This window comes from Equus przewalskii, chromosome 2 (assembly GCF_037783145.1).
Source record: "Equus przewalskii isolate Varuska chromosome 2, EquPr2, whole genome shotgun sequence".
Lineage (NCBI taxonomy): Eukaryota > Metazoa > Chordata > Mammalia > Perissodactyla > Equidae > Equus > Equus przewalskii.
The window spans coordinates 81,779,154-81,801,236 of NC_091832.1; the positions used below are offsets into that span (position 1 = coordinate 81,779,154).

Here is a 22,083-nt window from a genome sequence, read left to right on the forward strand (position 1 = left end):
CGGCATCCCACATAGCACAACCAGAGGCACTCACAACTAGAATATACAACTATGTACTGGGGGTATTTGGGCAGAAGGAAAAAAAAAGATTAAGTGCAAGTCAATGTTAATCAAAGATTTTATTGATTATGGCTGCCCTATTCTATAATAGAGAAAATGGAATTACTAATAGTCTGAAATCAGTAATAAATGTTGTTTACTTTTAAACATATAAATCTGGTGCTCCTGTTTTTAGATCTCTTTGGTTTCGCTAGGTGTAATACAAGAAGTTATCTGAGACCAAAATGAATCTTTGAAAGAAAAGCCCTTCCCTTAAAAACAAATACAAGAGAAAAGCAAGGCAAATTTGGGGACAATGTTTATCTTGGCAGAAAGGTATGTTTAACTGTAAATCTATGAAAAAATAATATTGTGAAATAACGAAAACTTTAGGCCTAGATATATTTGTCCAGTTGAATTTGTTAGTTGATTTTCTATCAAGGGACAACAGAGAAGAGTTCTTGATGTAGATGAGACTTATATGAGACCACATGCTTGGCAAACATTATTGCCTTTCTCTTATATCAAAAGGCATAGATAGTATGATATAGAAGTTGTAGTATTTAGAAATTTTAGGCCTCAGAAAGTAAATATTAACTGCTCTTTCAAGGTTATGTGGTTTAAAAGTGTAAGAAGAAAGTGATTATTTCTGTCTCATCTTAATCAACAAAGAGATGAAATGCCTTTGTCTTTTCTGGATTTTGCTCTAGAGAAACTATCTTTGGGTGATTTTCTCCTAAGAATTCCTTTGGAGAGGAGCAGACATCAGCTATAGTAACCAGAGACAGAACAGGACTTTGGATACACGACTCTTGTAACAGAAACTAATTGATTTTCTGTAATTTGGCCTGTCTTGTCACAATATATTTCAGACAGAGGAAAATTACCACTTCTAAGCTTGCTGTTTCTTGACAACTGAAAATAAATAACAGTATTTTCTGAAAGAAGAAAGAGTAAACGCAACATTTGATTCAATGTTGCCATAGAAATCCAACAAAAAACACATACTCAATTTTGTTTTTCAACTCCGTGGACAACAACTATTAACTTACACAGTGAGAAGCACAGTTCATGTGATCCATTGCACAACAGAACCAACGCAAAAGGATATTGTCACTTTGAAACAAGTGACACCTTAGATCTCTGTTGGGTAAAGAGAACACAAGGGCATAAGGATAAGTCTAGTTAAAGTTTCTAGAAAGAGATAATAAACAATGTAAGCAAACAGCAAAATATTCTTGGTCTTCCTTGGGGAAGTGAGCTACTGTTTTAGTAAAGAGAATTGCTGTAAGGGAGGTTGTTACACAGCAACTAATGTCCTCTTGTCATAGATCCCAAGAGAAAGGCCCCAGGCACATAAAATGGTTGCCAGTCCAGAGAACTAAGCAAGACGAACATTTTCTTTCCTAAACTTAAAATTCTTCATCTTGACATCTGCTAAAGACACTAAACTCTGAGAGATTGTGAAATGTCAAACTGACTCTCATAAATTGTGAGAACATTTCATGAGATTGTGTGAATTTTGGTGTGGCAAGGAGAGGTAATGCATTTATTTAATAAATCTATATAAAATTTTAATAATCATGGGCTTAGAATCACTGCAAAATGTTTCCCAGAGAAACTGAATAAATGTACTATGGCAGCCAAAATAAAGTTAACGGCTTTAGAGAATGAACGCAGATAGACTATTACAGTAGATGGGCCCTTGTTATTTCTTAGAGTGGCATTTTATATAATCTTACTTTCTTTTGCCTTTTGAAAAACACAATATCCAGTCCCATTCTTAACATCATTTCTTTTCATTTTTACTACATATGAGACAGGTGAAAATGCCTTTCAGTAGCAAAGCTGGTCTAAGTGTGGAATCAACATCAACTTGAAATCACTACTGGGTCAAGTTATCAAGTCTTATTGGTGAACTGGAATCTAAAGTCAGACTCCAAGGAAACATGTCTGTGCTGGTCTTTCCCTCCCTAATTAGTATTCTTGAATCCCTGGGAAATTTTTTCTGCCTCTCTCTTTGCATTTATCTCAGTAGTTATATCATTTGATTGCTAATGTGTTTGAATCGAGCTGCTTGATTTTAATTCAATCTGGCACCTCTTCATGGAGCACTAAATTTCCTCTCAATCGCCATACATTAAACTGTGGTGAGTTCTGAAGGCTCTGCCACCAACAAGATTTCAGCCTTTATTGCTTTGTTCAGCCCATCCACTCTTGGTTCAAGGGCAGCCTAGTTACAGAGATCCCAGTTCAGATACTCACAGGTAATGACACCGATTACCTGGCAGGATGTGTAAGATAAGCCTTTCTGTTCTCTTCTGCACCACCCTGCTGGACTCTGATACAACTTTCCTTCAATTATCAAGTAGGAGTTCATTTACTAAAGGAAAAGTGTCATCAAAACTCATGTGTCTTGGTGGCGTAGTTCTTTAACATCATACTTTTACTCCTGAGAATCTTCAGACTTAAAATCAAGAGACCCTTCTGACCCAAGAAAAAGACATCATCTATTTTGGAATCTAAAAGCTCTTGATCATTATTTGTGCAGAATCTTGAAATTAGATAATCCTGAAATAAGAGATTGCTTAGACGTGTGTGTGCACGTGTGTATGTTTGTGTGCACGTGTATGTATAAAAGCTCTGTAACTTTGAAGGCCAAATATCCAATTGCAAAACACAAAAGAGAGAGCTTCTGAGCGCATAACAGGGATCTGACCACATGCTAAACATAGCTTACGGGGACACAGAGCTTAACATGTTCTACTACTGATACTTGTGACTCAGGGGTATCTTCTTTCAAGTAAGTGGTGAGTCATGGGGATGTGTAGAGGTGGAGCGTCTTTCTTACACATGATTCCTGTTTGCTTCCAGGATTAGTCAGATTTCTAGAAAAGAAAAAGCCTGGGAAACAGCACACCATCCCTTGAGACCAGATAGAAGAAGAAAGGACATGAAGAGATTACAGTTTACGGGCCAGGCAGGCCTAATAGCAGCAATGTCCTGGCCTCATCTTCCCCACATGGCACTTCATCTCCACAAAGACATTGGACAGGGTGTTCTATTTCCCTGCATTGCAAAGGAAGAAAAAGTTATAGATTTCTTTGCCTCAAAGCAATCTTCTAGAGAAAGCAATTGTTCCCTCCACATCAGTATTTTATCAGAATCAAGATGTAATGGTAAAATAAAAGGAAATGAATCCTGTCCTCCCGGTGGCCCGGCATGCACGTATCCCCAGCCTTTCTTCTTCCCCAATGACACTTAACTGGATCTTAAAATGCGGTTTTTTTAAGAGGGAACTTTATGTTTTCAGAATGCTTTTTCAAAAACAGGACTTCCTCAAGTGCCAATGTTCCTCCTACATGAAAATGATGCTGTCAATTTTTGTCATATGTACATCATCTTAAATGGATTTTTTTAGAGAATTTATACTAACCTAGTCACCCTCCCCACATGGCATAAAATTCAAGACAGCAGGCTGGGTGCTATAACCATAGAAACTAACAGTCCCACAGAGAAACGAAACTCACGACTATGTTAAGAAATACTAAGACAACCACTCACATTCAGCCCTGTTAGACTGCAAGGGGCATTTTGTTTGTGAGTTTGCTAAATGTCTTTAACACACTGCCTTTGTTTCCACAGGACCAAAGCAGTTAATCAAAGAAAAGGTTAGTTAACACAATTTTAAGATTCAAAATTGTATACAAATAGATTACGAGACACGTTGCCATGAAATACTATTAGAATGAATAGTGGAAACTACCTCCTTTAAATTTTACCTGAAATTTTAATGTTTATGTTAAAATTGTTTACTTCATTTTTAAAAATGGAAACTTAGAACCACTTATATCATTCCCTCACATTGTACCCACATTACAGAAGAAGTTATAAATCCTGAAATACCACGTTTTCACATCATTTCTCCCATCCCAAATCAGTGAAAGAATGAGAAAAAGGAGCAATTACAATTAAACACGACTTAGATTTGGGAGAAAAAATGATTTGTGTTCAGAAATCAACGTCTTTATATAGATACCTGGGGATTTCGAGTCAAACACAGAGGTAACCAAGTTCATTCCAACTCTGACATCTGAAGACTCTCTAAAGAATACTAAACAAAATCAAGCACGTTACTCTAGACATACTTCCTGACTATTGTCATTTATAAGTAACAACTCGAAATTCTGCTCTGGCTTATATATCTTTTTAAAACCTTGTTCTAAATTTATTTGTACTGTGTCAATTATGTGAATAAAATAAGAGCTGAGAAACTCTCCCTAAGAAAATATTTTTGCTAGAAACCCTGTCCTGCTACCTTCTGAGTTTCTTGAAAATGAAAATCTCTTGTGTCTTCCAGATGACAGCCACCTTTTCGGTGGAACCAAAATAGCTCTCTCAGCTAGAGAGCTGTCTGTCAGTAAGAGTTCTGACAGATATCAGATTTGGCATGCAGAAGGAAGGCAAGAAACGGTCCCATGGTAGGAGGTTTGGGGGAGCACCTGACTAGCTAAGGAGAACGCAGGAGGGGCGCTTGGAAGACAGTGCACTCCTAGACACCAGACCACGCACGAGGAAACCAATGAGCGTTTCTGGAAATGACAGATAATCCTGGGGGAGAAGGGAACCATTAGCTCTTGTGGGATTTTGAAGGGGCTGTGTAATAGGCACAGAATTGGAAGGTTTCCATTTGTGAAAGGAATCAAATACAAGTTCATGCATAGGATTTTCTCTCCCTCTAGTGGTGGGGTGGGAGCCTTTGAAGTGATATGCTATCAATGCATAATACTGCTTTATAAACAAAGATGAGTTTCCATTACAGTGCATTTTGCCCATAAAATTAGGATTTTCATTAGGTGTGCTGCTCTCTCCTATGGTGGTTTTCAAAACACCCCCAACCCTTCAATGTTAGGGAGTGAATTGCCTCCTAGGTACACTGATTACCAGTGGCAAGATACAAAGGATCTCCCTCTCCTTTTGGCTAAAAGATGCCCATGCTCACTCCCAGGGTACAAGATTCTTCTCTCCTCTGAAGTCTTATCAAAGGTGGAACCATGCTGTGATCAGAGGCAACTCTCCTGATCCCCAGTCTGGCCAGAAAACCCAAGGAGCTAAATACAAAAGAGAAAGCAATCTTATCTAGTGTAAAGGTGGGAAATATGGAAACTAAAAGGGGATATACTAATAAAGGATCTAAAGAGTGATCTGAACCTGATAGAAAGGGCGATATGTAATTAGAGATAAATTTTGAAACAAATCTCCACCTCTACTTAGCAGTCTGTCATTTCCCTCATTTTCATTTTCAGTCACATGAAAATATTTCTGGTGTAGCAATTTGGATCAGTGATAGTGGATGAAAAAAGTAGGAAGGATAGAAAAAAATAAATAACAGCAATTCTAAGGAGACTAACATTGCCTCCATGGAGGCATTAAATTGCATAATATAACTGTACGAGAGTATTAATGGAAATAGATCATAGGTTACAGATGTCAAATCAATAGGTATTGATCAATAACTGAAAATCTATCATTATGAAGTATATAGAGTATGCAGGTTTTTCCCCTGCTACATACTCGGAGTTAGGTATCAACGATGCCTACTTGACTTCTCCACTTGTGTGTCTCCAAGGCAACCAAACTCATATTTTCCTGTAAATCTGTTTCTTTTCTAGTTTCATTATCTCAGTAAATAATTCCATTAGCTATCCAGTTGTACAAGCCAGAAATCCAAGAGTTACTTGACCTCACCTAGTCTTTCACCATCATATCCAATCCATCACTAAGTCCTTCAGTCTTACTTCCTGAATCTATCTCACATAGGTCAATTTCTCTTTGCCTCCACCACCACACTATTTCACTACCTCCCTCCTAAACAACTACTCCTCCAAAGGGCATCCACTGTCAAATGCATTCTCCACACTGCATTACATCATTCAACAAATATTTTTGAGGGGCCTACTTTGTACTCTGGTAATACTGTGTTGAGTAAGACAGACAAATTCCTCATTCTCAAAGAGCTTGTGGAGACAGAAGACAAACATCAGATAGTTATAAGCACTATGTGGAGAATTAAAATAGGGTGATATAATAGAGAGTGCCTGAAAGGCTATTCTAAATTGTGTCTTCAGATACAAGAAATCAGTGGGAGTGTCAACAAGGAGTATGAGTTTGGAAGCAGGAAAATAGAAGTCCACTGGGACGATGGTATCCACTATCAAGGCTTCTCACATATAAGGAGAGGGTTTCAAATACTGGCCAAGATCAAAAAGGAGAATAAGTTAAAATGTACCCGAAGGTTGAATCTAGGTCTGTCTCCAAGCACCTCTGCTTAAATATAGCACTTTTTACCTCCATGAAAATATCCTATTTTTTGTTAACTTTTCTGTATGTCTCCTCTCCCAAGAACGTAAGCTCCATGAGCATAGGGGCCATAACTGTCTTGCTCACTGCTGTATCCGCAGTGCCTAAGAACTGTGCCTGGCATACAGTAGGCACGCAAATAAGTATCTGTTGCATTAATGCACAAATTGGTGTGTGAACTGGGAGAGTAGACAGAGAAAATAAGTGAGTGAGTTGGGGGTTCAGGAAGTCTTCGCGGAGACGTCAAGGTCATTTACTTCAGCTCGAAAGTTTAACTGGGGTATAAAATCCTAGCCAGGTTTCTCAGCTTTGGATCTGCGGCACCACCTGTTCTCACTCAAACTCATCCACAAGCTCACGGTCACAAACTGAGACTCCCCGCTAGGAGGAGTCACACCTCTCGACCCAGAAACCCTCTCACCCTCTCCTCTATTTCTCCTTCCCTCCCCTCCCCGCAAGGGTTCCGGCAGCCTTCGAGTCGCAGTGCTCACCGGGAATAGTAGTCTTCCGGTCCGAACCGCTAGAGGTTTTGTACAGTTCCAGAACTACGCTTCCCAAGGGGTCTTGCGGCGGAGGGAGGCTGCGTCACCTGACCAAGACTGTGGAAGAGGCAATGGCGGCGCCCATGCTCCGCTTGTGCTGTCCTGGAAGGCGTTGGGCTTTAGCCTGCATTGACGGTTGTTCTCGCCACAGAAGAGGGGCTCCGAATGGGTGCACGTCCAGCAGGAGAAGGGGACAGAGCTCAGTGGCTCAGCAGCCCTTCATCACGGCCCAGAAGCCGAGGAAAGGGTATACTATTTCATACCATTACTGCCCACCTAAGTGTGAGGTGGAAGTGCGGGAGTGGGGAGATGATGGCCACTACAGCCCAGCCTTCAGTGTAGATGTTTTGATTGGCGGGAGGGTGTTGGGCTATAACTTAGAGTCTTGAAACCTAAACGAAAGCACAAAACAGACCCTCTACCAGCCCCGCCCCTACACGTAAACCACTGTCTTCAATTAGATAAGTATATTTGGGGAATTCGCGAGTGTAACCTCACAGGTGTTTTCTTGAATCGAAAGCTGCACAGACAGAAGAGTGGATTCAGTCGCCTTACTAATAGCACCAGCAGTGAGGTCGGTGACACTAGAAGCGGGATCTTAATTAGCTGACAGTTATTTAGCGCTACTATAGGCCAGCAACGTTCTAAAGGTAGAAAGAGAACCTTTACCTACAAGCTCTGAATAGTGATGGCTTAATATCATACGAGTAAACACCACCATTCTGTGGAGGCGTTTCATGTTGAACATGTGTATCTAGACCTAGGAGGATGCAACCAATACAAGACATCTTTGGCCTAGTTTGCTAGTTATCCTCTGAACAGCTATTTATACTTCACTATATAATACTTAAATATGTTTTGTTTTACTCAAAAACATACGGCATGTGTCTAATATTTTGTTTATCTTTTGAGCTAGTTAGGTTGGTATTATTTTTGCTTTTCAGTTCGAGAAACAGGGAAAATGTCCAGAAGAATTCACTTTCTATTCTTTTCATAAATTAGGTAATCTCACTGTGAATAGGAAGTGTTTCTTTCATGTAATGAAACTGGAGAAATAACTTTGAATAGTGTTTTAGTGAATGCAGAATTTCTGATAAGGTCTTCATTTCATTCCTCTCAATTACAGGCTGTTCTTCCAAACTTTAAAAAGAAGGAATTAATCTTCTCACAATACCATAGATACAGAGCTTCCTATGTTGAAATGATTGAAACAAAACCCAATACATATAAACAAAAATCTAGATAATATAGAAAATTGCTTGGGAGAAAAGCAGGATAGGAACGACAAAATATGGAGAGAGTATGTGTAAACAGGCCATTTGCAGATTGTCCAGGATACATGAGTTTCAGGGGATTAAGCACGCTTATAAGAGCCTGGAGAGACCTGTGTATGGAATGTTCATACAGACCTAACAGAGTAGGAGGGGCCATATTAAGAGATTATTACAGCATTTAAGAGCTTTTTAGATTTGATAGCAATCAAGCATGAACAAACAAGCAAAGGAACCTGAAACTAGACCTTGGGAATTGCAAGTGATTTGGAGCACCAAAAAAATGCTACTTCTGATAGTTTAATGTTTTTCTTTGTGCAAAATTCCCAGGAAGAGTATCATTTAGTGGTGATCTGTTATATGTGTCACTCTGGTCATTTTATTTGCAAGCCATTGTTATGAAATGACTGAGAATTTCCTTTCTTTTTTAAATAATGAGCTGTGCAACTATTTATTTACCATTATGTCTCTAGTAGTAGAACACTTATGTTTATATTGATTCTAAAAATATCCCCAAGATGGGCTTTCTTCATTTACTGAATGACTAATTGGTAAAGGACAGTTAATTTAGAAAATGCTGCTTTTCTCTGAAGTCAGCCAAGCAGTTGCCACCTGATACCCATTTCTAAATTGTTTTAAGATGCCAAATTGTTCCTTTCTCTATCACCTTCCTGTTTGTACAGTGCCCTCTCCCTATGCCCTGTTGTAAATGAATTTTATTTTGCCATCTTGTAGGTGTTCGCTATGAATTGCTTTTGATTTAGTCATCAGTACAATATGACACACTGTTTAATGTAAGGATGTAAATTTTTAATAAGTTAAAAACACAAATAGGAAATTAACATTTGTGGTTTAGGTTCACAGAAAGTCATGCATGGTGACAAATCTAACTACTTCTTAACCACTCTATCTTTCTCTTTAGTGAACACGAGTGGGCAGCTGTGGTAGGTTTGGAAATTCATGCCCAGATTTCCTCCAAGTCTAAACTCTTCTCTGGATCTCAAGTCCATTTTGCAGCACCTCCAAATTCTTTGGTATCTTTTTTTGATGCATCTCTGCCTGGAACTTTGCCGGTAAGGTTTTTATTTAATCTTATTTTCATTAGAAAATGTTAATATTTTACTGAACATAGATAATGATTTCCTTGTTTTAATATCTTGGCACAACTCTTAGGAGATGCTTCTTTAGGGAATTTTGGATGAAGTGGGATGGACTAAATGTTTTCTAAAGACCCATCTCTATAATTCTGTTTCTAAGTCTAAAGTCATACCTTTATTCGTACATTTAATCACTTGTATTTTAGAATGTCTACTAAATACCAGACACTATGCTATGAACTGGAACATAAAGATAAGCAATGATTCTTGCCTTTGAGGAGTTCAAAGACTAGTTGGGGAGATGGGTCTTATAAATGGAGTACTGTGATCACTCCTAGGAAGGTAATATGCAGAGGATGGTTTTGGAACCTAGTGGAGGGCCACCTAATTCCATAAGAGAAGGACTGTTGTGAGAATTTGGAGAAGGGATATGGTTGGTTAAGAAAGGATTGTTGAATGAGGTAGTGCCTGAACTGAGAAGCCAGGTAGGAGTTAGATAAATGAAGGAGGAAGAGGAAGATGCTTCCTTTGACTAGCATCATATATCACATCGTATTATGGTGTAAGGTCGATAATGATAGTGGTTGTTGAAAATTAAGTGGTCAATAATGGAGGAAAAAGTCAACTACAATATGCATTGTATTGCATATTGTGTGTAAACTGCTTGTATAAGTACTCATTTTCACTTGAACCCAAGGAATGACTGGGTCCAATGTACCCATCAGTAAGATTTTTAGCATATATTTTCATGTATTTGGCTGAATTTTGAAGAAATTCAGGATGGAAGGACCAATGTGAATATTTGGGCTAATAAGTAGCTCATAGTCTGTCCAGGACGTATAATATCAACTGGGTATGGGGTTTCCTGCCATCCTTGGAGGGAATGTGAATATATGTTGGTGATGGTGTTCGGGGAGGTTGTCACAGGTGAAGTCCATACTCTAACATTTAAATACAAGTGAAGGCTGGTTGAAGTGAGCACCAGCAGGCTTACAGGAGCAGAGATTTACTTTTCTCAGAGTCACTGCCCAAAGTGGCAGGTTATAGGCAGTGCCCCCAGTGTGCCTGTTGTACCAGGGCTTTGGTTGTATTGGGACAGTGTCTCTATCTTGGAACTTTTTCCTTAATTGTGCTTTTTGTCGTGGAGGACTCTCTTCCCTGAAAATGATGTCTAGGGTCACTTTTGATTTATTGCTGGGTCTCTCTGGGGGAAGACAAGTATAGTGCCCCTCTCTTCTTCCCTCCCTCCCCCTCTGTCTTCCTCTCTGCCTTTCTCCTTCTCTCTCTCTCTCTTCCCCCCCATTCCCACCCTTCCTCATTCGCTCCCTCCCTCTCTCTGGCTTAGAGTATCTATCTATGGAGAGATTTTTTTTGTTTGAACAGATGCAGTTTTTCAGTTGTAAATGTATGAGTTCTTTTTTGGGCAGAGACTCAGATAGAGTAGAAATAAAGTAATATCTATTCAGACAAGTGAAATGGAAAACAATTCATCACAACACTTCTCCTTTTTTCCTACTGAGCTCAGAACATTTTTTTCCACATAGTAGTTCATTATCAAGAGACTAGACATAACCTCTGAATTCTTTCTGGGTTTTTCCAGCTGGGAAAAACCTAGCAAGGTATTTATTACGGTTCACAATTAGAAACAGATCTGTTTTGTCAATAGGCATAATAGGCTCTTCAGTTGTGGCTAAATGTGTTCAGATATTAGAGACAATTCAAAATAACTAAAATGTCAAGATGCTTTTGAAGACTTCTGTTATGCACCAAAGAAGAAGACACTTGCTGGTGATAAGCATATCAGTAAAACAGTGAAGGTGTTTCAGGTATTTGAACATTGAGAACTTGGTTTATATTAAATGACAGTCTGGAAAGGCTGGAAATCCAGTTTTACTCGAGCTGGGATTTGTTTTTCCCCCTCAGAGTCTACCACACTCATGGTTTGAGTGCGTAATAGGTTATCCCCTCAACAGAGCTAAGCAGCCTCCTTTTTAGAAATGTTTCTGAAGAAGATAAACATTTCTTTAAAAGACCTATTTTAGTATGTGAGCAAAATTATACCAAAACTACCAGAATAAAACATTGCCACTCCCATAGCATTTTGAAACCCTGTGATTTACCTGTATGTAGATTTAAAATATCCTGAAACATTTAGACTGTTGTCCTTCTCTAAGCCCTATGGAGATGGTGTATTGATACTCTGATATTCTGACTCTCCATTTGGTTGTTTTTGTATAAAATGTGGTGACTGTTTGTCAGATACGCTGATAAGAAGATAGAAAAAGGCAGCCAAAAGAATTTAGGTTTTGGTGTAAAGTCTTTTTCTACAGACTGAATTTGGTCCATGTGTAATTTCATTTGTTCTGCTTGCCCATTAAAGAGAAGATATGATAATCTGTGTCTTTCTGTAGGCATTTGATTCGCCCTCTCTCTTGATTGTGTCTTCATTCATTCACTCAGCTGACATTTATTGGATGCCTGCCATGCGCTAGCCATCGTACAGCTCTAGTGACACAGCTTTAAAGAGGTAAAACATAGATAGGGTCTTGTCCTCATGGAGCATGGACAAGTGAGCAGACAGTTGCAGTACCTTTTAATGAACATGTTGGAAATACAGGGTGCTCTAGGAGCACATAAGAGAGGCATTCAACACAGATATAGGGGATTTGCAAAACTGGCCAAATAGAAATTCATAGGATGTACAAAGACCAGAAGCAAACAGGACACGGCTTGCTCTAGGAAGTGAAAGAAGTTCCATGTGTCATAGCATAGAAGTTGAATATGGCATGGCAAGAGGTGAGGCTGGTGTGGGAAGCATGGTCTGTACCATATAAGCCCTGCTAAGGAGTGTGGGTCTCATTTGCAAAGAGGTAGGAAGATGTAAGGAGAATACAGGGTCAGAAACTCCAAGGAGAGGAGGGTTCTGAGAAGGAGGGAGTTCAGCAGTGTCAGATGTTACTGAGAGGTCAAGTAAGGTGGAGATTAGGAAGTGCCCTTGGATTTATCCACAGGGGTATCCTTTGCAAGAACAGTTTCAGTGGAGCGATGCGGGTAGAAGGTAGGTAGCAGTAGATTCAGAAATGCAGGGATGTTGAGGAAGAGGTGAGAGAGTGGGGCAACTGTTTCACGAAGTTTGACTGTGGAGGAAAAGAGAATGCAGTAGGTGGAGGTGGAATCAAGGGAACATTTTTTTATTGTCCTGTTTTCCTTAATATTGAGGACACTTGAAAATGTTTAAATGCTGATGAATTATAGTCAGCAATAATGTACGCTTTAAAATATGTTAAGAGGGTAGATCTCACGTTGTGTTTTTACTGCAATAAAATAAATTTCTTTTTTTGCATGCTGATGAGAAGGAGCCAATGAAGAAAGGGCAGTTAAAGAGGCTTTTGATTAATATGGCAAGTTGAATGTATATATTTTAATCTGTCTCTCTCCCTACCCCAAAGAAACCCACTGAAATGACAGTAAAAGAATTGAAAAGTTATAAATCTGCAAGAGAATGGGAGAGGAGACCAGAGTGCGTGAGAGACGGTGGATGGCAGTTGCCTGACTTGGCAGACAGGAGTTAACTGTAACCCAAGAGAGGCACAGAAAGCCTGCAGAAAGAGACACTAGTGAGAAATGAGATGATGTGCATTACAAAACCTCAGAAAGGGTCGGGATGTGGGATCGTCGGTATTGTGGAAGGCCAGGGAGAGGGGAAAACAAAGGAATTACTTCAGAGTCTGGCTACAGAGCAGTTAGACCTAAGGTCCTCTCTCTGACCTTCTGCAGCTGCCCCACCCCCACAGGAATCTATAGTTTAGAGAAATTCAGCTGATGATATACTCCCCTTGGGGACTCCAGGCAGAGCAGAAGGCACTGGTGTCAGACAATGCCTGCACTCGGAACTCCAGGGTCCGCCCAGTCATTTTCTCTGCACTGTTTGAGGAGCTCAGGGGACCTGGTATGGCCATCTCTCTTCTTTCTCCCCTCCCCCAAGCAGGAATCTGCAGGAACTTATTTGGAAATTATATGTCCCTAGAGGGAAGAGCTTCAGGTATTGATATGGGTTGGGGGGGGTGGCGTGTCTCACAATAAAAAAGCTACCTGGCCACGTTGAAGGCCACTAAGCCAACAAGTCCTGGATGTTTACATAGAACTTTTAATCAGCATCTTAATACCTTACTGTAAAATGTAAATTGGAGCCAACCCTGATAGCCCAGTGGTTAAAGTTCAGAGCTCACTGCTTCAGGAGTCTGGGTTCACTTCCCAGTTGCAGAACCACACCACCCATCTGTCAGTAGCCATGCTGTGGCAGCGGCTCACATAGAAGAACTAGAACAACTTATGACTATCATATACAACCATGTACTGGGCCTTTGGGGAGGGAAAAAAGAAGAGGAAGATTGGCAACAGATGTTAGCTCAGGGCGAAACTTTCCCTGCAACAAAGGAAAAAAAATTTGTTGTTAAAAAATGAAAAGTAACAATAATAAAATAAAATATAAATTGACTGCCAAAAAATCACTAGACATTTGAGGAAATTCTTCAGCATAATGCACAGAGCCCAAAATAAAAAGAAACTAAAAGAAATAAGAGGCAACATATAAGGCACAGGGTAAAAGAATACTTTTAAAATTAAAAGCTTTTATAAATATTCTCAGAGAGATAAGAGAAGTAGCTGCATCCTTGAAACAACATGATACTGCTTTTTAAAAATAAATAATCAGAACAAAAAGCTCTTAGAAATTAAAGTTATGATGGCAAAAAAAAAGAGAGAAGGATAAAGTCAAGAAAATCTTCCAGAAAGTATAACACACATACTATCAATTAGACAATAGGTAAAAAGTAAGAAAATTAGAGAATCAATCCAGGATGTCCAACATCTGGTTCATAGGAGTTCCACAAGAGAGAAAATAGGTAAAAGGAAACTATCAAACAAATAACACGGATTGATTTCCCAGAACTGAAGGACACAAGTCTCTGAAAGAGAAGGGCCTGCCAACAACCCCGTGCAAGGAGTAAAAATAGTCTCACATGCAGGCACATCATCATGAGGTATAGAAATGCCAGGGATAAAGATACGATGCTAGAACTTACAGAGAAGAAAAGAAAAATCACATGCAAAGGACTGGGAATCAGAAAGGCATTGGACTTCTTAAGAGCAGCACTGAAGGCCAGAAGAGAATGGAACAGTGCCTTAAAAAAATCTTAGGAAAAAAAAAAATCACTCCAACCTAGAATTCTGCACCCTACACTGTAAATCAAGTATGACAGTAGAATTATAATATTTTCTGACAGGCAGGTTCTCAAAAAATTGTCCTTTCATTATCACGGGAACCTGTTGGAGTAATGGAGAGGTACCAGATTGCCAGCTCTGCAACAAGCCCAGAGAGCTGATGGAGAGGAGGAGGGGTGACTCCAGAACAGAGAGCTTCCAAGGGAAAAGCGGAGGTGGGGCGGGAATAACATATATAATGTTTGTGTCGGAAAGAGATTTTATATATAAGCTGGAGTCTTTGAGAATAATAAGCAATAGGTAGTAAAAAATGAAGCAAGTAATAAAATGAAAGACCTCTCGAATTTAAAAATGTGGACAAAGAGAATAGATTAGTGGCTACCAGGGGAAAGGTGGGGTGGGGGTGGGCACAAAGGGTGAAGGGGTCCACCTACAATACGAATGACAAACATTAATGTACAACTGAAATTTCACAGGATTGTAACCTATCATTAACTCAATAAAAAAAAAAAATGAAAGACCTCTCAACTCCAGGAAAAACAAAATGTTCAAGAAAGGAAATGTAATCATAGTGTACTTAGCTCAGCAGAGAAACATATTTACATAATAATAATAATAGAAGCACCAACTACTGATTTAACAAAAGCTGTGGTATAACTGGGATATTGGGAAATAAAAGAACTAAGTGCTTATCTACGATAATTGCAAGTCTTGTTCTAAATTGATAAAGCAATAAGAAAGTAATGTAAGAACATGCTTTAGGAACATTTTTGGCCGCAGATTAGGGTAGGCCTCTCTCCTTTTCAGGCCCCAAGTTGGTTGATTAGTTTTTGGGTTTTGGCGTTATTATTTCTTTTTGTTTTTTATTTTTTTACATGAGGCAATGAGTGAAAAATTAGAGCTCCCAAGAGACAGATTATTAATCAAAAGGGTTTTCAACAAAATTTTTTAAAATTTTATATAAAGATAATATTAAGAAATATTCAGATATTACCTCTGCTGGTTTCTCAGCCTTCTGTTGGTGAAATTTCTTTCTTTTTTGCTCCCAGAGTCCAAACAGTGACAGACTCCCACTAATCCTCCACCTATAACTCTTACCCTTACCCTGATCTTAGGGAAAATAGGCTCATCCACGTTCATCATTCACACTCAAGCCCTTTATGTGGTGGGAGTCCCTGTTTCCCCTCGGGTGAAGTGACCTACCTGCTTACCAACTTGACTTTTTGTACTTTAATGTTAAAGTCCAGCTCATCATGGGGTTGCCCTTGGGGGCAGCATATTTGGTTCTAGAAGAGAAATATTATAAAGTAGCAATCATGGGTAAATTCTTGTGAGACAGATTGAGGTATAAAAGTATTACAGTATATCTCACCTTATAACTTATATAAATTTTCTCTTGAGAATGGAATAGGCCAAGTCTGTGGCTCCATGTTCTAAAAACAAGAACACTGTGTCATTGGGACAGTTTATCAAGGCTGTCTTTTTCCCAGATTAAGGAAGGATTGTCACATGGCAAATGGCCAAGAGCCTTGACCAGCAGATGCTGAATTTTCCAAAGGTCCCCTGGCATGGCATATTATTTAAAAATAGGAAGATAAATACCAGACAACTCAAAATCTGAAGGTGGTTGCTATCAGGGACCAGGACTGGTGGGGGAGGGTGGCGGGAACTGCTGCTGCTGCTTCTCATTATTAATTATTTCAAAATGCATGCCTGTAACATTTTGTTAAACAATTGAATGTTAGGTTTAAAGGAGTAACATATAGGGGAGAGAAAATTATTGCTGGAACCGGGTTCCTGAGAAAGCAGGAGGTGTCCTGAGAACAGGGGGAGAAAGACAGCCCTCCCACTGTAACCTCAGGGAACATGTGCCTCTCTGCCCGTGGGCGCAGGCAACTTTTTAGGTGGGGTTGTGGAAGGCTGAGGAAGCTCCCATCTGATTTTTTTCCCTTTTCCAGCAAACACTGTTTTCTTACATCTGGCTCTCTCCTTTTTGGTGCTCTTTCCTGTCTGTGTTAGTCTGTCTTGCATTTTGGGTCTGTGGGTGATGCTCTCTCTTAGTTTTTCTGTGCCTCCAATCATTTCTGTTTCTCCCTAGCTCTTGAATGATAGTAGAGAATTCTAAGTTGACAGTTATTTCCCCTCGGCACTTTGAAGACACGATTCTATTGTCCTCAGCATCTATTACTGCTGATGAGAAGTCTGTGTCCGTTGTAGTTAATCTGGTTTTTTTCTCTCTGATAGCTTTAGCCAGGATATGTCCAGGTATGGGTTTGTTTTTATTTATTCTGCTCAGTACTGAGTGTGATTTTTCCACTTGAAGACTCTACCCTGGACTGTGGAAGTATCCCTGGGGGATGAATTCATGGTGCCCTCTGCCGGGGCCCTTTGGGCTTTATTGAACGAACAGTGTCTGTGTTAATTTCTCAGCCCCCGACTGTCACATAGCTTGGATAGTGCCAACACGCACACACCACACCCTAGCCAGGTACAGGGCGAGGGGCTCTGATTTCTCAAGACTCTCTTTTCACTCATGGCCTGACGTGGGTGGCCTCCTCCTTATCAACTCCTCCATTTGGTGGTACATTTTCTGACTGAACCAGGATTTTGTGGCTCCCAGCTCCTTACCACAGTGCTTCACAGCCTTGACTTTCACTCCTGAGGTGCTTTAAATCACCAACATCTGGTGTCTCTTCAAACTGGTTAACGATAGTAAAATCAACTAACAGTTACTGAGTGCTTGTTGTGCAGCAGGCACTGTTCCAGGTGCTTTCATATATGTATTAACTTATTTTAACCTTGTAACAACTCTATGAGGCAGTTCCCATCATTATCCCAATTGGAAAGTAAGTGGAGAAGCCGGAATGAAACCCAGTAGATGGCTTCCAAGTTCATACTCCTACCCCAGGGTGATACATGGCTTTAAACTCTCACTACTGCTGTGGGCCCCAGGAGATTTCCTTTTTTGCACTTGAGCTTGCCTCTGTGTGTGTGTATCTATAAATTTACATGTATATATAAATATCTGTCTGTATGGATATTTATATCACCCCCTCACCACCACCCCCAGCATGTCTGTACTACCAGCTCTGTATCACTTAGGCTGCTATCTTGACCAATGGTTACAAGCCCCCACCTGATTCTGATGAGTAACCCTTCTTCTGAATGTTGCTAGGACCACAGGTGTTTTATCTTTTTATTTTACCTTTAGTTTTGGAGTTATATGGAATCCCATCATAAATCTTCAGACTGAAAAGGTTATTCAGCCCATTTTCCTGCTTATAGGCAGGATTACAGCTAAACCAAGGACAGCGTTCTTTGTTTTTATTAGCAGGGATTCAGCCTCACTCATTACTTTAACCTAGTAAAACCTCTTACTCTGGTACAGAATCTTCTTTAATTTATTAAATAATTATTTCTCTGCAGACTTATAGAATTTTAGGTTATTTGCTTAGAGTTAGTTATTTCCTATTTATCAATGTCATTCCAATTTCTCTACTTGTAATGCTTTGTATATGAGATGTGAAATGAGAAGAAAAATAGGAAAGAAAATATATTTGATAAACTGTCATGGGATTTACAAGTTTGTTTGTTTCATAATTTGCTAATGTTTCCAGTAATAGGGAGGTGTCAGCCAGGCATCAACTATGTTTGAAATTTATGCCTGTGCAAACCTACTTGCTTGCACACGACACACTCATTCTGTTATTTGAAATGCTTGGCCCCCTCCAGAAATGCAGACGAAAGTGAAGAGAACATTGTTGCCTCTGCTGAGGCTGGTAGGTTCCTCAGCTGTGGGCTGTAGCTAACTCCTCGTGATAATCAGGCTGCACCACAATTAAATTAATTAGAAACTAGTGACTCTGCTCTCGTTTTGCTTGTCTGAAAGCGCTTATCTGTACATAACACAGAACCCTGTAGTAACTATGAATGTCTCTTGTTTCCAGAACTGGGGATAGGGGTATAAAAGCTGTTTTCCACACATGTCTGCAAGAATATTCTCCTCTTTTCTCAGGATTGGCCTGTCTAAAAAAGCATTTGAGGCTTTCCATATCAAAGATGTTTGGAATTGGCCCTGGCAGCTGTGGAATGAAAACTGGAACTTGAACATTGTTCACTATATTTTCCAAAACCTTTCTTTGTTCGTACAAGTATGTACTACTATTAGCAAGAAGAAGGAGAATGAAGAGGGGGAAAAATATAATGTGAATAAATCTGATGTGAGGCCTGCCCTCTGGGAACCAACAAACAATGCAGATGTCATGCTTTATGCTGGAGATTCATTCTTGAACATGTATGCAGATTGCACCATAAGGGATCTTGCCCCTTAAAGAAATGATAATGTGACTGCTTTTGTGAAAAATTTTGAGATTAAGTTATTTTTTAAATTTCATATGATAGATTTATTTAAAGCTAGGTAAATCTGTAATATTCTAGCTCTCTGAACATAGCAGATATTGGTAATAACTTTTGTTTTGAAGGACCTACTAGATTTTGGAATACTTGACTAGCTCTAGAGAGCAGTAGGCTGCAGCGCTTTCCTGACCCTTCATTCTAAATGTAATTATAAAAGTTGTTTTTAACTCAAAACTTCTAAATGAAATAGAAAATCAAGGAAACAGCATTAGGGAAAAGTATTTAAATGCATACATTTATAATCAGATCTATATTTACCTCTCTGTCCATTCACACTTAGATGATGTTTGGTTTTTTGACTAAGAAGACAGAATGTCGCAGTTTTCTATTAAAATTGTTTTCCATTTCAATGATTTGCTTTAATGTAATCTGTAGAACTTATAATTACATTGTGTTCTCAGACTTTAATCTTGCCAGTTACTCTCCAAGTCGCTTCTCTAGTTTTCCTTCATCCCTTTGCAGAGTGGGGGTGCTCCAGGAGTGAATTGTGTTGCCCCAGACCCTTGCCCCTATAAAAGAGATGTGTCTGTGAGCTCATATACACAAATGTGGAAAGGTTCCCATTCAGCTCCTAAGCTCTTCTGATGGGCCAAACTTGCCTTATGATGTCATTAACTGGATGTCTCCCATGAACTCAGATGACTCATGACGATGATGGACTTTCATGTTCACTAGGCAGCATGATCTCACCTCCCCAGATGTGGAAAGCATTTGACTTCTTTCCTGCCACGGATCTTTTTCCAGCTTTCAGTGGATTCTTGACTGCCCCCTCTTCACAACCATTTTCACTTCCCCCACCTCTCTGCCAGTCTTACATGGAATATACCCCACGTGAAATCTAACTAGTCAGTCACGCACAAAACGTAATGATGTTTCGATCAATGATGAACCGAGTGTACATTAGTGGTCCCATAAGATTAGTACCATGTAGCCTAGGTGTGTAGTAGGCTATACCATCCAGGTTTGTGAAAGTACACACTCTATGATGTTTGCGCAATGACGAAATCGATGCATTTCTTGGAACGGATCCCCATTGTTAAGAAACACACTGACTGTATGAATAGTTGAGCTTCTACTTTATATCAATATATATTTGTTTCACACAGTTGATTGATTATCCTTTTATGAATGTTGTTTATAGGGGTTTCTGTGTTTGATTATATGGTTCTAAAAAGCAGTTCATGGATCTTTCTTGGGCCATTTGACAGTACCTTGCATAAAACATGTATAAAATACCCTTAATAAATATTTCTCTATATAATTACATACACTTACATGCACATACATGAGTCCATATGAAAGAATTTTCCAGGTGTCTAAAACCCTTTTGATATTTTTTAACCTCTTTGTGGGAATCTTTCTAAAATGCATTTTATACTTTCTTGCTTTTAAATAGAGTATATTGAACATAAGCTAACCTTTTCTTGATTATTCAAGGTTATCAGCAACATCAGTTGTTGCTCAGTTTTGTAATATAATGGTGCCTTAGAGGGCTATTGAGGTGTGTAAAGCTATCTAATTTACAGTAAATGGCTAATGATAGCCATTCTTTTAAGGTTTCATATTATAATCTTTTTCCTTATTATTACAGTCATCTACCTCTCACCTCCTTTTTTAAACTACTGTCAGTATATTTCACTCTAGGAACCCCTTCTTGCTCATTTTCCACTTCCCAATTATTACTTCTGATCTGCTCTAGCCCAGAGAGCCAGATTATCAAATTTGTTAATGTAAGTAACAACAGGGCTCTGAGTAGGGACCTATCCTGTGAAATGAAGTACCTGGATGGTGTGAAGCTGGTTAGCTTCTTGAAGTTATAAGCAATATGGGAATAGAGTAGGGAGAGATCCTGGAAATCAATTTAGTCCTTTTAGTTTACAGATGAGAGAACTGCTGTTGTGACTTGCCCACAGTCACACAATTACTTAATGTCCCAGTCAGATTAGAACTCTTGTTTCTAATCTCAGTTTAATGTTCAGCTTCCAGTCTTTCTTCCACCATAATTGGAGTTGCTAGAAGTCTGATTTTTGTAGGCGCCATTATTGTGCGGGTATTATATATTATATATTTCAAAACATGAATACCATTAAGATGTAAATGTAATGTGTTTATAGATGTACGTCCACCTGCTTTTACACAGTCATTGATTAATCAGCATTGACATTGATTGTATGTGCTGTTAATTACAATGTGTACTAGGTGAGAGATCTAAATCTAGGGAGAGAGAAAAGAGGAACTGTGATGATTCAGAAGAAAAAAATGGATAAAAGAAATCTAACCTAATTAGCCAACAATTCAGTGCCCCAGGCACTGGATTTCCCCACATCCACTATTAAGAGAGTAGCCCTGACTGTGGGCAGCTCTTAGCTGTACATATCACCATGCAAATAAGGGTTATAATAGAAAATTCTTTTAGGATCTTTTCTCTATGCTTCATTCTGGGAAATTTTCTCTACACTCTCTTCCCTTTCACTAATTCTCTCTTTGTTATATCTACTCTTTAACGTATCCACTGAGTTTTTTTACTTCATTGAAAATATCTTTCATTTATAGAAAGTCTGTTTTTCTCTTTTAAATCTCTCTTGGCTTTTTGAAAATGTCGTGTTCCTTTTTTATGTATTTGGTTCTTTATTTCTGTAGTAATTTTATTTTCTTTTATTGCAGTAAGGTTGGTTTATAACATTATATAAATTTCAGGTGTATGTCGTTATATTTTGATTCTTGTGTAGATTACATCATGTTCACCACCCAAAGACTAATTGCAATCCATCACTCTTTAGTAATTTTAAATCTACTTATTTTATAGTCTGTGTTCAATAATCCCATTACCTGAAGTTCTTGGGCCGTCTTGTTCTGCTGTTTGTGTGCCTCCTGATTCTGGCTAATGGTAGATGATCTGTGTATTTTGTAATTTTGGATTGTGAAATCATGTTTGACAGGGCTTTATTAGTGGGAATCTTGTGGCTGGGTTGACAGCAAGTCTTTCCAAAGGACCTTTTCATTGGCCTTTCCCAGATGCCCCAGATCTAAGCCAGGGCCATTTTTCACATTTATCTCTTAGTTTGGGGGTTCCTAGACCACAGAGTTAGTAAATTTGAACCCCAGGCCTGCCTGAGAGCAGACTTGTGACAGTCA

The 22,083-nt window shown here is 39.1% G+C and overlaps 1 protein-coding gene across 5 annotated transcripts in view; it reads left to right on the top strand.

Moving 5' to 3' along the window:
- The first annotated feature begins 6,864 nt into the window (after nt 1–6,864).
- Nucleotides 6,865–22,083, top strand: part of GATB (glutamyl-tRNA amidotransferase subunit B) — a 74,633-nt gene continuing 59,414 nt past the window's right edge. For 4 of the 5 annotated variants that reach the window (XR_011537750.1, XR_011537749.1, XR_011537751.1 and 1 more), the window contains exons 1-2: nt 6,906–7,188; nt 9,135–9,285. Coding sequence is in view for 2 of the 5 variants with exons in the window: in XM_008526226.2 (XP_008524448.2) it covers nt 7,013–7,188; nt 9,135–9,285 (327 nt within the window). In the remaining 3 variants the exon portion in view is untranslated. Of the gene's footprint in view, nt 7,189–9,134; nt 9,286–22,083 lie in introns of all 5 variants that reach the window. The other variant, XM_008526218.2, reaches the window with a different exon arrangement.